The sequence below is a fragment of the Melopsittacus undulatus genome, chromosome 26, assembly GCF_012275295.1.
Source record: "Melopsittacus undulatus isolate bMelUnd1 chromosome 26, bMelUnd1.mat.Z, whole genome shotgun sequence".
NCBI classification, from domain to species: Eukaryota; Metazoa; Chordata; class Aves; order Psittaciformes; family Psittaculidae; genus Melopsittacus; species Melopsittacus undulatus.
The window spans coordinates 754,229-767,981 of NC_047552.1; the positions used below are offsets into that span (position 1 = coordinate 754,229).

Consider the following 13,753-nt stretch of genomic DNA (forward strand, 5'->3'; position numbering starts at 1 on the left):
TGGGGCCTCTTCCGGTCCTATAGGACCCCACTGAGTCCCTATAGGAACCCCCCTTCCCATAGCTCCCTTTTGCCCCTATAGAAACCCTATAGGACCCCTCCCAGCGGCCCCACTTCCGGGTCCTTTAAACCACGCCCCTTATGGGCGTGCCCTCCACAAGCCCCTCCCCTATTACTTGCACCCCTTTAAGCCCCGCCCCTTTCTCCCATCCACTTCCTGCTCCTTTAAACCCCTCCCCCTTTATAGCCGTGGCCACACCCCCACCCTTCAAGCCCCGCCCCCTTCTCCTCCCCTCCCCCTGCGCATGCGCCCCCTTTTAAACCCCGCCCCCTCCCCTCTCCATCCTCACTGCTGCCTCCTTCAGACCCCTCCCCTTTATGGGCGTGGTCTCCAAGCCCCGCCCCCTTATCCCCTCCCCCGCGCATGCGCACACTTTAAACCCCTCCCCCTCTCCTATCCCTGCCGTTCCCTCCCCCCACTTCCGCCTCTTATAAACCCCTCCCCTTTATAGCCGTGGCCACACCCCCACCCTTAAGCCCCGCCCCCTTCTCCTCCCCTCCCCCCTCCACTTCCGGCTCTCTAAACCCCTCCCCCTTCCCCCCTCCCCCCCACTTCCTCCTCCTTTACACCCCTCCCCCTTCCCCCCCACCCCTCCCCCCGCGCATGCGACCCCTTTAAAACCCCTCCCCCTCCCCCCCTTCACCCCTTCCCCTCCTCCCTTCCCCTCCCCCCCACTTCCTCATCTAAGCCCCTCCCCTTCACACCCTCCCCCTCCCCTCCGCGCATGCGCCTCCTTAAGCCCCTCCCCCCTCCCCTTCCCCTCCCCCCCTCCCATCCCCGTTCCCCTCCCCCCCACTTCCTCCTCCTTTTCACCCCTCCCCCCTCCCCTCCCCCCTGCGCATGCGCCTCCTTAAGCCCCTCCCCCTTTCCCCCTCCCCCCTCCCTTCCCCTCCCATCCCCGTTCCCCTCCCCCCCCCTTCCTCCTCCTTCCCCCCCTCCCCCCTGCGCATGCGCCCCTTAAGCCCCTCCCCCTCCCCCCCCCTCCCCCCTCCCTCCCCTCCCCCCCTCCTCCCGCCGCCGCCGCCGCTCTCCCCTCGCTCCGGTTCCGCCGCTGCCCCTCCCCCCACCGGGGACCCGGAGGTCACGCGACCCCCTCCGCCCCTCCCCCCACCTCACCCCTCCCCCCCCCACCCCCTCCCCCCCCCTTCGGTTTCCTTTCCCACCCCTCCCCCCCCCTCCTTTAACCCCCCCCCATTGGGTGGGGGGAGGGGGGAGGAAACCGGAAGTGAAGGGGGGAGGGGGGGACAAGGACACGTGACCGCCTCCCCCCCCCACCCCCACCACCCGCCCCGATCACGTGACGCGGGTGTTTGGCCTCGTGATCCCGTAAAGGGGCGAGGGGGGAAGAGGGGGGAGGGGGAGGGGGGAGGGGGGAGAGAGAGAGGTTCCCCTCCCCCCCCTCCCCCCCCCTTTCTGACCCCCACCCCCCCCCCATAGGAACCCCCCATAGCGGAGCCTATAGGGAGAGCCCCATAGGGGCTGCTGAGGGCTGCGCCTATAGGAGAGCCCCATAGGAAACCCCTTTACCCCTATAGATCCCCCCTATAGACTCCCCTTTACCCCCTATAGACCCCCCCTTTACCCCCCATATATCCCCCTTTACCCCCTATAGATCTTCCCCTATAGATCCCTATAGATCTCCCTTTACCCCCTATAGACCCCCCCTTTACCCCCCCTTTATCCCCTATAGATCCCCCCTTACCCCCTATAGATCCCCCCTATAAACCCCTATAGGCCCCCCCTTTACCCCCCTATAGATCCCCCTTTACCCCCCCTTTACCCCCCTATAGATCCCCCTTTACCCCTCCTTTACCCCCCTATAGATTCCCCCCCTTACCCCCCCATAGCCCCCCCTTTACCCCTTATAGGACCCCCCCTTTACTCCCTATAGACCCCCCCCTTACCCCTATAGCCCCCCCTATAGACCCCTATACCCCCCCCCTTTTACCCCCCCCCCCCCCCCCCCCATGGACATGCTCGACCCCGGCCTGGATTCGGCCTCTGGCTCTGCTGCCCCCAGGTAAGGGGGGGACCCCAATATGGGGCAATGGGGGTCAATGGGGGGACCCCAATATGGGGCAATGGGGGGTAACCCTATATATGGGGTCAATGGGGGGGAACCCAATATAGGGGGCAATGGGGGGGGAACCAATGGGGGGCAATGAGGGGGACCCCAATATAGGGGGGGCAATGGGGGGTAACCCTATATATGGGGTCAATGGGGGGGAACTTAATGGGGGGCAATGGGGGGACCCTAATATATGGGGTCAATGGGGGGAACCCAATATAGGAGGGGCAATGGGGGGGGAACCCAATGGGGGGCAATGGGAGGGACTTTAATGGGGGTCAATGGGGGGGACCCCAATGGGGGCAATGGGAGGGACCTTAATGGGGGGCAATGGGGGGGACCCCAATAGGGGTCAATGGAGGGGACCTGAATAGGGGGCAATGGGGGGGTGCCCAATAGGGGTCAGTGGGGGGGACCTTAATGGGGGGCAATGGGGGGAGCCCAATGGGGGTCAATGGGGGGGACCCCCATATATGGGGGGAGCCCTTAAAGGTTTTGGGGTCCCCCCCCCCCATTCGCAGCCATGAGAAGAGCCAAGAGCCTGAAGAGAGCACGGAGCTGCAGGAGGGTGAGGGGCACCCATGGGTGCTATGGGGCAGCCATAGGGGCTATGGGGCAGCTATAGGGGCTATGGGGCAGCTATTGGGGGCTGTGGGGCACCATTGGGGGCTATAGGGCAGCCATAAGATTCTATGGGGTACCCATGGGTGGGGGGCACCCACTGGGGTCTGTGGGTCCCCATTGAGTTCTATGGGTCCCCATTGGGGTTCCATGGGTGGGGGGCACCCATTGGGGTCTGTGGGTCCCCATTGGGTTCTATGTGTCCCCATTGGGATCTATGGGTCCCCATTGGTGTCTAGGGGTCCCCATTGGGGTTCCATGGGTGGGGGGCACCCATTGGGTCTATGGGTCCCCATTGGGATCTATGGGTCCCCATTAGTGTCTATGGGTCCCCATTGGGATTTATGTGTCCCTATTGGGATCTATGTGTCCCCATTGGGATCTATGTGTCCCCATTGGGATCTATGGGTCCCCATTGGTGTATATGGGTCCCCATTGGGATCTATGGGTCCCCATGGGATCTATGTGTCCCCATTGGGATCTATGTGTCCCCATTGGTGTCTATGGGTCCCCATTGGTGTCTATGTGTCCCCATTGTTGTCTATGTGTCCCCATTGGGATCTATGGGTCCCCATTGGGATCTATGTGTCCCCATTGGTGTCTATGTGTCCCCATTGGTATCTATGGGTCCCGATTGTTGTCTATGGGTCCCCATTGGTGTCTATGGGTCCCCATTGGTGTCTATGTTTCCCCATTGGGATCTATGTGTCCCCATTGGTGTCTATGGGTCCCCATTGGGATCTATGAGTCCCCATTGGTATCTATGGGTCCCCATTGGGATCTATGCGTCCCCATTGGTGTCTATGTGTCCCTATTGGGATCTATGGGTTCCTAATGGATCTATGTGCCCCCATTGGTGTCTATGGGTCCCCATTGGGATCTATGTGTCCCTATTGGTATCTATGTGTCCCCATTGGTATCTATGTGTCCCCATTGGGATCTATGGGTCCCCATTGGATCTATGGGTCCCCATTTGTGTCTATGGGTCCCCACTGTCTCCCCATGGCAGGGGAGGGGCCCTCGGGGGAGGAGGCAGCCGTGGCCATTGCCAGTGTCCCAGGTCCCTATGGGGAGCAGGGACTCCAGTACCAGTTCCGCAGCGAGAGCAATGGGGGGCAGGTGAGCAGCACCTATGGGGGCTATGGGGTGCCTATGGGGCACCTATGGGGTGCGTATGGGTGCTATGGGGTGAATGGGGCACCTATGGGGGCTATGGGGTGTCTATGGGTCACATATGGGGCACACATGGGGGCTATGGGGCACCTATGGGGCATGTATGGGTGCTATGGGGTGAATGGGGCACACATGGGGGCTATGGGGCGCCTATGGGGGCTATGGGGTGCCTATGGGGCACATATGGGGCACACATGGGGGCTATGGGGTGGCTATGGGGTGGCTATGGGGCGCGTATGGGTGCTATGGGGTGCCTATGGGGCACCTATGGGGGCTATGGGGGTAATGGGGCACCCATGGGTGCTATGGGGTGCCCATGGGTGCTATGGGGTGAATGAGGTGCCTGTAGGGTGAATGGGGTGCCTATGGGTGCTATGGGGTGAATGGGGTGGCAATGGGTACCTATGGACATGATGGGGGGCATGCATGGGAGAGCCCCAGCACCTCCCATTGATTCCCATTGATCCCCATTGCCCCCATTGGTTCCCATTGATCCCCATTGATCCCCATTGGTTCCCATTGATCCCCATTGACCCCATTGATCCCCATTGATCCCATTGATTCCCATTGACCCCATTGATCCCATTGATCCCCATTGATCCCCATTGACCCCATTGATCCCATTGCCCCATAGGTCACGTACCGGGTGGTGCAGGTGACGGAGCCGCTCGAGGGCCCTGAGGGAGCTGCTGTCAGTGTCGTCTCCAGCTTCGCGGGGGGCACCCAGGTGTGGGGCAGCCCCATAGAGGTCTATGGGGCTCTATGGGTCTCTATGGGTCTCTATGGGGTCTCTGTGGGGTCTCTATGGGGGCTCTATGGGTCTCTATGGGGTCTCTATGGGGCTCTGTGGGGTCTCTATGGGTCTCTATGGGGCTCTATGGGGTCTCTATGGGGCACTATGGGGCTCTATGGGGCTCTATGGGTCTCTATGGGGTCTCTGTGGGTCTCTATGGGGTCTCTATGGGGCACTATGGGTCTCTATGGGGTCTCTATGGGGCTCTATGGGGCTCTATGGGGTCTCTATGGGTCTCTATGGGGTCTCTATGGATCTCTATGGGTCTCTATGGGGTCTCTATGCGTCTCTATGGGGATTTATGGGGTCAATATGGGGGCTCTATGGGTCTCTATGTGTCTCTATGTGTCCCTATGTGTCTCATGTGTCTCTATGTGTTTCTATGGTCTCTATGTGTCTCTATGGGTCTCTATGTGTCTCTATGTGTCTCTATATGTCTCTATGTGTCTCTATGTGTCTCTATGTGTCTCTATGGGGTCTCTATGGGTCTCTATGGGTCTCTATGTGTCTCTCTCTATGTGTCTCTATGGGTCTCTATGTGTCTCTATGTGTCTCTATGTGTCTCTATGTGTCTCTATATGTCTCTATATGTCTCTATGTGTCTCTATGGGTCCCTATGGGGTCTCTATATGTCTCTATATGTCTCTATATGTCCCTATGGGTCTGCCCCACAGGCTGTGCTCCAGACCCCCTTCAGTAACGGGGGCAGTCCCGGCGCTGAGGGGGGGGCGGAGCCAAGGTTCGCCTGGGGGGGGGAGGGGACAGTGTCGGTGCAGGCGGAGCCCGGATTGACCCCGGCTGGAGGTGAGGGGGCAATGGGGTCAATGGGGGTTAATGGGGATCAATGGGGGGCAATGGGGGGTTAATGGGGGCAGTGGGAATCAATGGGTGTCAATGGGGATCAATGGGGTCAATGGGCATCAATGGGGATCAATGGGGGGCAGTGGGGGCAATGGGGGGCAATGGGGTCAATGGGGATCAATGGGCACAATGGGATCAATGGGGATCAGTGGGGGCCAATGGGGGACAATGGGATCAATGGGGGACAATTGGGGTGCATTGGGGGTCAATGGAGATCAATGGGGATCAATTGGGTCAATGGGAGTCAATGGGAGTGAATGGGGGTCAATGGGGATCAGTGGGTTCAATGGGGATCAATGGGGGGCAATGGGGTCAATGGGGATCAATGGGGGGCAATGCTGATCAATGGGGCAGCTCCATATGGGGCTGCTCTTGGGGGGTGATCCCCTATTCGGGGTCCCCCCCATCCCTTCCCCCCCCATAGGTCAGTTCTATGTGATGATGACCCCCCAGGACGTGCTGCCCCCTCCCCCATCGCAGCGTATGGGGCCCCATGGACACCCCTATTCCCCGTGGGTACCCCCCCTTTGGCTCCGCCCCCTTTAAACCCCATCAATGGGGGGGATTAAGCTCCGCCCCCTTTAAACCCCATCAATGGGGGGGATTAAGCTCCGCCCCCTTTAAACCCCATCAATGGGGGTTTAAGCTCCGCCCCCTTTTCCCACGGTGCCCTCCCATTGATGACTGTCGCCCCCCCCCCCTTTAAGCCAAGTCCCCTCCCATTGGTGGAGGAGGGAGGGGGCGTGGCCTCGGTGCTGAGGCTCCGCCCCCTTTGGGGTCCCCATTGCAGGAAGCTGGAGGGACCCCGAGTGCCTCGGGATGAGCGGCGCCGAGCGCAGCACAATGAGGGTGAGGGGGGCTGAGGCCCTATGGAACCCTATGGAGCCCTATAGACCCTATATGGATCCTCTATGGAGCCCTATAGAACCTTATGGAATCCTATAGAACCCTATATGTGCCCCTATGGATCCCCTATAGACCCCTATAGAACCCTATGGACCCTATATGTGCCCCTATGGATCCCTTATGGACCCCTACGGAGCCCTATAGATCACCTATGGAGCCCTATAGACCCTATATGTGCCCCTATGGATCCCCTATGGACCCCTGTGGAGCCCTATAGAACCCTATAGACCCCATATATACTCCTATGGATCTCCTATAGATCCCCTATGGAGCCCTATAGACCTTACATGGACCCCTATGGATCCCTATGGATCCCCTATGTACCTCTGTGGATCTCCTGTGTACTCGTATGGATTCCTATATACTCCTATAGACCCCATATGTAGTCTTATGGACCCCCTTTGGACCCCATATGTACTCCTATGGATCCGCTATGGACCTCTATGTATATACCTATGTATATCCCTATATCTCTCCCTATGGATGCCCTCCCTATGGATCTCTCTGTCTCTCCCTATGGCTGCTCTCCCTATGGATCCCACTGGATCCCTATGGATCCTAATGGACCACAGTTGATCCCTATGGATCCAAGTGTATCCCACTGGATCCCGATGGATCCCTATGGATCCCTATGCATCCCAATGTATCCCTATGGATCCCTATGGATCCCAATGCATCCCTATGGATCCCGTTGGCAGTGGAGCGCCGGCGCCGGGACAAGATCAACAACTGGATCGTGCAGCTCTCCAAGATCATCCCTGACTGCGGCACCGACAACAGCAAGAGCGGCGCGGTGGGGACCTATGGGGCTGTGGGGTCCTATGGGGGCTATGGGGCTGTGGGGTCCTATGGGGGCTATGGGGCTGTGGGGTCCTATGGGGGCTATGGGGCTGTGGGGGCTATGGCGCACTATGGGGCTATGGGGTCCTATAGGGGCTATGGGGCACTATGGGGCTATGGGGCTATGTGGGGTATAGGGGTCCTATAGGGGCTATGGGGCTATGGGGGGTATGGGGGATATGGGGGGTATGGGGGCTATGGGGCACTATGGGGCTATGGGAGCTATGGGGGGTATGTGGGATATGGGGCTGTGGGGGATATGGGGGGTATAGGGGGTATGGGGATATGGGGGTATGGGGGCTATGGGGGGTATGGGGGATATGGGGGGTATGGGGGATATGGGGGTCTATAAGGGTGTATAAGGGTCTATGGGGGTCTATGGGCGTCTATGGGGTGGGTTTGATTCTATTCTATGGAGGGGTCCTATAGGGGCTGTATGAGCCCTATAGGGGTGGGTTTGGCTCTATTCTATGGGGGGGGTCCTAGGGGCTGTTGGTGGGGTCCTATAGGGTGGGCTTCATTCTATTCTATGGGGGGGTCCTATAGGGCCTAATGGGGGGTTCCTATAGGTATCTTATGGGGTGGGTTTGATTCTCTTCTATAGGGGGGTCGTATAGAGACTATAGGGTCCCCTTAGGTAGCCTATGTGGTGCGTTTCCTTCCCTTCCATACCACCTCCCCATAGATCTCCCTTCAGCCCCTTTGGGGGGGGGGGGGGTTATGTGCATACATTCCTATAGGTCCCCTATAGGATACTCCTATAGGATAGCCCTATAGGACACCCCTATAGGATACCGTTGTTTGGGGGGGTACAGAGCAAAGGGGGGATCCTATCCAAGGCCTGTGACTACGTCCGGGAGCTGCGTCAGAGCAACCAACGGCTGCAGGAGACCCTAAAGGAGGCCGAGCGCCTCCATATGGACAACGACCTCCTCCGGCATCAGGTGACCCCCCCCCCCCTTGCCATCCCATAATAACCCCCATAGGGCAGCGCCTATAGCGTTCTATACATCCCATTCCCATCCGCTCCCATGCGTTGTCAATGGGAGGCAGCGCTGGGGTTCGGCTGGCTAAGCCACGCCCCCTAGTGGTTAAGCCACGCCCCCTGGTGGGAAGCCACGCCCCCTCACTGCCTATTGATGCCAATGGGCGCCGCCCCCGCGCTCGGCGCTCATTGGCTGAGGGGGTGGGGGAGGTTCCCACGCCCCCCCCGCAACCCCGGCGAGGCCACGCCCATGGGGGGGAGGGGGCGGGGCTATGGGGGTAAGGGGGAGCTATAGAGGGGATGGGGGGGACCCATAGAAGGGATGTGGGGGATATAGGGATAATGGGGGGGTCCATAGAGGTAATGGGGGACCCATAGAAGGGATGGGGGGGGCTATAGGGAGAAGGGGGGACCCATAGAAGGGATGGGGGGGGCTATAGGGAGAAGGGGGGACCCATAGAAGGGATGGGGGGGTCCATAGGGATAAGGGGGGGATGCATAGAATGGCTGGGGGGGGATATAGGGATAAGGGAGGACCCATAGAAGGGACGAGGGGGATATAGGGATAATGGGGGGTCCATAGGGATAAGGGAGGACCCATAGAAGGGACGAGGGGGATATAGGGATAATGGGGGGTCCATAGGGATAATGGGGGAACCCCATTTGTGCTTCCCATTGACTAAATTGAATGAAGGGGGGGGGGTGGTGGTGGTCCCCTTCAAGCCCCGCCCCCTTTACCTAAGCCACACCCCTATACCCAAGCCCCACCCCCATCCCCAAGCCCCTCCCCTCTCCCTAAGCCCCCCCTTTACCTAAGCCCCACCTCCCTGTACATAAGCCACGCCTCCAAGCCCCACCCCCTTACCTAAGCCCCTCCCCTTTGCCTAAGCCCCACCCCCTTACCTAAGCCCCGCCCCCTTACGTAAGCCCCTCCCCCTTACGTAAGCCCCGCCCCCTTGCAGATGGAGGAGCTCAAGAGCGAGAACGCTGTCCTCCGAGCTCAGCTCCAGCAACGGGGCCTGGATGGGACCCCCGAGGGGAACCCCCAATGACGTCACAAGGGGGTGTCCCCCCCCCACGTGACCCCTATGGGGACACCCCCTTCTTCAATGGGGTCTGTGTCCTCCCCTCCCCCCCCCCATAGACACACAATGGGGACCCCCCTTCCCATCCCCCCCCTCCCCCCCCCCCAATGTAAGCAAAGGGGGAGGGGCCCCTCCCCCCTCCCCCCCCCCTTTGTAATTAACGTTATTGTAATTAATGACTGGTTTATATTGGGGGGGGAGGGGTGGGGGAGGGGGGGGAGGGGTGAGGGGGGGGAGGGGTTGGGGGTGGGGGAGGGGCCGCGTCGAAACCCCCCCAAATAGGGATAAATGGAGGGGGGATGGGGGGGAGGAGTGACCTTTGACCTTAAAGGGACAGCTCGGTGTTATTGTCACCCCCCAGGCCAAGGGCACTGGCACCTGCCATGCCCCATATCCCATAATATCCTGTATCCCATACCCTGTATCCCATAATATCCCATAATATTCCATATCCCATAATATTCTATACCCCCATTCTGTAATATCCCATATCCTATAATATTCCATATCCCATAATATCCCATACCTATATCCCATAATATTCCATATCCCATACCCCATATCCTATATCATATAATATTGAATCACCCATAGTATCCCATACCCCATATCCCATAACATTCCATACCCCTGTTCCATAATATCCCATACCCCATATCCCATCATATTCCATACCTCATATCCCATAATATTCCATGCACCCTATCCCATCATATTCCATATCCCATACCCCATATCCCGTACCCTATATCCCATATCCCATAATATACCCCATATCCAGCCCCCATATCCCATAATATCCCATACCTCATATCCATCCCTATATTCCATCATATCCCATCATATCCCTTACCCCATATCCCATAATATCCCATCACATCCCATAATATCCCATCATATCCCATCATATCCCATAATATCTCTTACCCCATATCCCATCATATCCCATAATATCCCATCCTATCCCATCACATCCCATAATAACCCATCCCATAATACCCTGTGTCCCCCCCCATGTCCCTGCCCTGGCGCCTCCATGTCTGCCCCACACTGACCCTGGCCTGGGGTCAGCAAACACAGCGGCGGCAGCCGGGCGCCTGCCCCATGGCCTGGGGGGGGTCAATGGGGTGGGGGGGGTCAATGGGGGGGGATCAATGGGGAGGTGTCAATGGGGGGTATGAATGGGGAGGGATCAATGGGGGGATCAATGGGGGGTATGAATGGGGAGGGATCAATGGGGGGATCAATGGGGGGGTATCAATGGGGGTATCAATGGGGGGATCAGTGGGGGGGATCAATGGGGGGGGAGGGTATCAATGGGGGGAGATCAATGGGGGTATCAGTGGGGAGGGAGGGTATCAATGGGGTGGGTATCCATGGGGGGATCAATGGGGGTTATCAATGGAGGGTATTAATGTGGGTATCAATGGGGGTATCAATGGGGGGGATCAATGGGGGGGTGTCAATGGGGGGGGTATCAATGGGGGGTATTGTGAGTATCAATGGGGGTATCAAGGGGGTATCAATGGAGGTATCAGTGGGGGGGTATCAGTGGGGGGGAGATCAATGGGGAGGTATCAATGGAGGGTATCAATGGGGGGATCAATGGGGAGGGGATCAATGGGGGGGGATCAATGGGGGTATCAATGGGGTTATCAATGGGGAGGTATCAATGGGGGGGTATCAATAGAGGGGGTATCAATAGGGAGGGTATCAATGGGGTTATCAATGGGGAGGTATCAATGGAGGGCACACAAAGGACCTGGATCCAACTGGGAGGGGTGGGCACTAGGACCCAGAGGCTGCTTTGGGAGTCCCCATTCACTTCAATGGGGGGGGGGGTTCCCCATTCACTACAATGGGGGGGGAGGTCCCCATTGACTCCAATGGAGTCCCTTGTCCCCCCCCATTGCAATGCCCCATCCCCCCCATCCCCTACCAGGAAAGCCCCAAACTTGGCCTTTTTCCACCCAAATCAGGGTCACGGGGGGGGGGGGGGAGGGGGGGGTGGATCCTTCCTGGAATGCCAATGGAAAAGGGGGGGGGGGGGGGGGATAAATGGGGCTGGAAGAGCCGGACCCCCCCATAGGCACAATGAAGGCGTCCGGAGTCATCCTCATCCTCCTCCTGCTCTTCCCTATGGATGCCAATGGGGTGAGCAATGGATGGGATATGGGGGGGGACCCCATAATGTGGGGGGGGCACCCCCATAATCACCTCTTTATATCCCCCCCTTCCCCATAGGCTTTGCTGCAGGATGGGGCCATGGAGATGGGGACCCCCCCAAGTCAATGGGGGGGACCCCAAAGGCAAGGGGGGACCCCACATTATGGGGGGGGCACCCTCAGAAGGCTATGGGGTGATGGACAGGTGAGTGCAAGGGGGGGGGCATCCCCATAAGGGGATATGGGGTCTATGGGGTGAAGGGGGGACACATAGGAGGGATGGGGGGGGCTATAGGGATAAGGGGGGGACCCATATAAGGGATGGGGGGGTCCATAGGGATAATGGGGGGGTCCATAGGGATAAGGGGGGGTCCATAAGGATAATGGGGGGTGTCTATAGGGATAATGGGGGCCCACAAAAGGGATGGGGGACCCATAGAAGGGATGGGGGGGGGCTATAGGGATAATGGGGGGGTCCATAAGGATAATGGGGGGGTCTATAGGGATAATGGGGGGGGTCTATAGGGATAATGGGGGGTCCATAGGGATAAGGGGGGGTCTATAGGGATAAGGGGGGGTCTATAGGGATAATGGGGGGGTCCATAAGGATAATGGGGGGGTCCATAGGGATAATGGGGGGGTCCATAAGGATAATGGGGGGGTCCATAGGGATAATGGGGGGTCCCATAGAAGGGATGGGGGGGTCCATAGGGATAATGGGGGGGTCTATAGGGATAATGGGGGGGTCCATAGGGATAATAGGGGGGTCCATAGGGACAATGGGGTCCGTCCCCCCCCTTTAACCCCATTGCCCCCCCAGCCCCCCCGGATCCGCCGCCACAGTTCCCACTTCCCCCTCTGCTCCTATTGCTGCAACTGCTGCCGGAACCGGGGCTGTGGCCTGTGCTGCCGGACCTGAACCCCAAAACCACATGGGGACCCCAAAATGGGGTCCGGGACACCCGAAAACCCCCATTTGGACCCCAAAACCGGATCCGGGACACCTGAAAACCCCCATTTGGACCCCAAAATCGGCTTCAGGACACCCGAAAACCCCCATATGGACACCAAAATCATCAATGGGGGCCTTGAATTCATCAATGGAGACCCCAATGTCATCAATGGGGACCTTGAACTCATCAATGGAGACCTCGAAGTCATCAATGGGGACCCCAGTGTCATCAATGGGGACCCCAAAACCCCCATGGGGACCCCAAAATCGGCTTCAGGACCCCCAAAAACCCCCATTTGGACCCCAAAATCATCAATGGGGACCCCAAAATGATCAATGGGGACCCCAAAATCATCAATGGGGACCCCAATGTCATCAATGGGACCCCAATGTCATCAATGGGACCCTGAATTCATCAATGGAGACCTCGAAGTCATCAATGGGGACCCCAAAGTCATCAATGGGGACCCCAATGTCATCAATGGGGACCCCAAAGTCATCAATGGGGACCCCAACCCCCCCCCCCCTCGAGCACCCCATAGCCCCCATCACCCCCCAACACCCCCCCCCTATTTATTGCCCCATTCCCCCCATTCATGTGTTGGGATCGTGGGAATAAAGTGGTGTTTTCTATTGGCTTGTGATGGAGTTTGGGGGTTATGGGGTGGGGGGGGCACCTATAGGGTCTATGGGGCACCTATAGGGTCTATAGGGCACCTATAGGGTGTACAGGCATCCATAGGTTCTATAGGGCACCCCTAGGGTCCATAGGCATCCATAGGGTCTATGGGGCACCCCTAGGGTCTATATGCATCCATAGGGTCTATAGGGCACCGATAGGGTGTATAGGCATCTATATGCTCTATAGAGCACCCATTGGGTCTATAGGCATCCATAGTGTCTATAGGGCACCTATAGGGTCTATATGCACCCATAGGGTCTGTAGAGCACCGATAGGGTGTATAGGCATCTACAGGCCCTATAGGGCACCTATAGGGTCTACAGGACACCTATAGGATCTATAGGCATCCCTAGGCTCTATAGGGCACCTATAGGGGTCGGGGGGGGGTCTCAGATCCCTTTGCCCCCCCTTTAACCCCACTTCCATAGGCTACCCCTCCTCCCCACGTGACCTGGGTAGGCCCCGCCCCGTCCGCTGCGCCTGTCAATGGAGGGGGCGTGGGAACGGAGGGGGGCGGGGCCTCTGAGGGAAGGGGCGTGGCCTGGAGCGGAGGGGGCGTGGC

The 13,753-nt window shown here is 58.5% G+C and overlaps 1 protein-coding gene across 1 annotated transcript; it reads left to right on the forward strand.

Annotated features, from left to right (window-relative positions):
- Window positions 1–2,022: 2,022 nt before the first annotated feature.
- Window positions 2,023–9,460, forward strand: USF2 (upstream transcription factor 2, c-fos interacting). The gene is made up of 10 exons (XM_034072316.1): window positions 2,023–2,080; window positions 2,650–2,696; window positions 3,759–3,868; window positions 4,557–4,649; window positions 5,390–5,519; window positions 6,001–6,088; window positions 6,367–6,425; window positions 7,181–7,275; window positions 8,138–8,266; window positions 9,270–9,460. The coding sequence occupies exons 1-10, from the start codon at window positions 2,028–2,030 to the stop codon at window positions 9,357–9,359; spliced, it is 894 nt and encodes a 297-aa protein (XP_033928207.1). The 5' UTR covers window positions 2,023–2,027; the 3' UTR covers window positions 9,360–9,460.
- The last annotated feature ends 4,293 nt before the right edge of the window (window positions 9,461–13,753 follow it).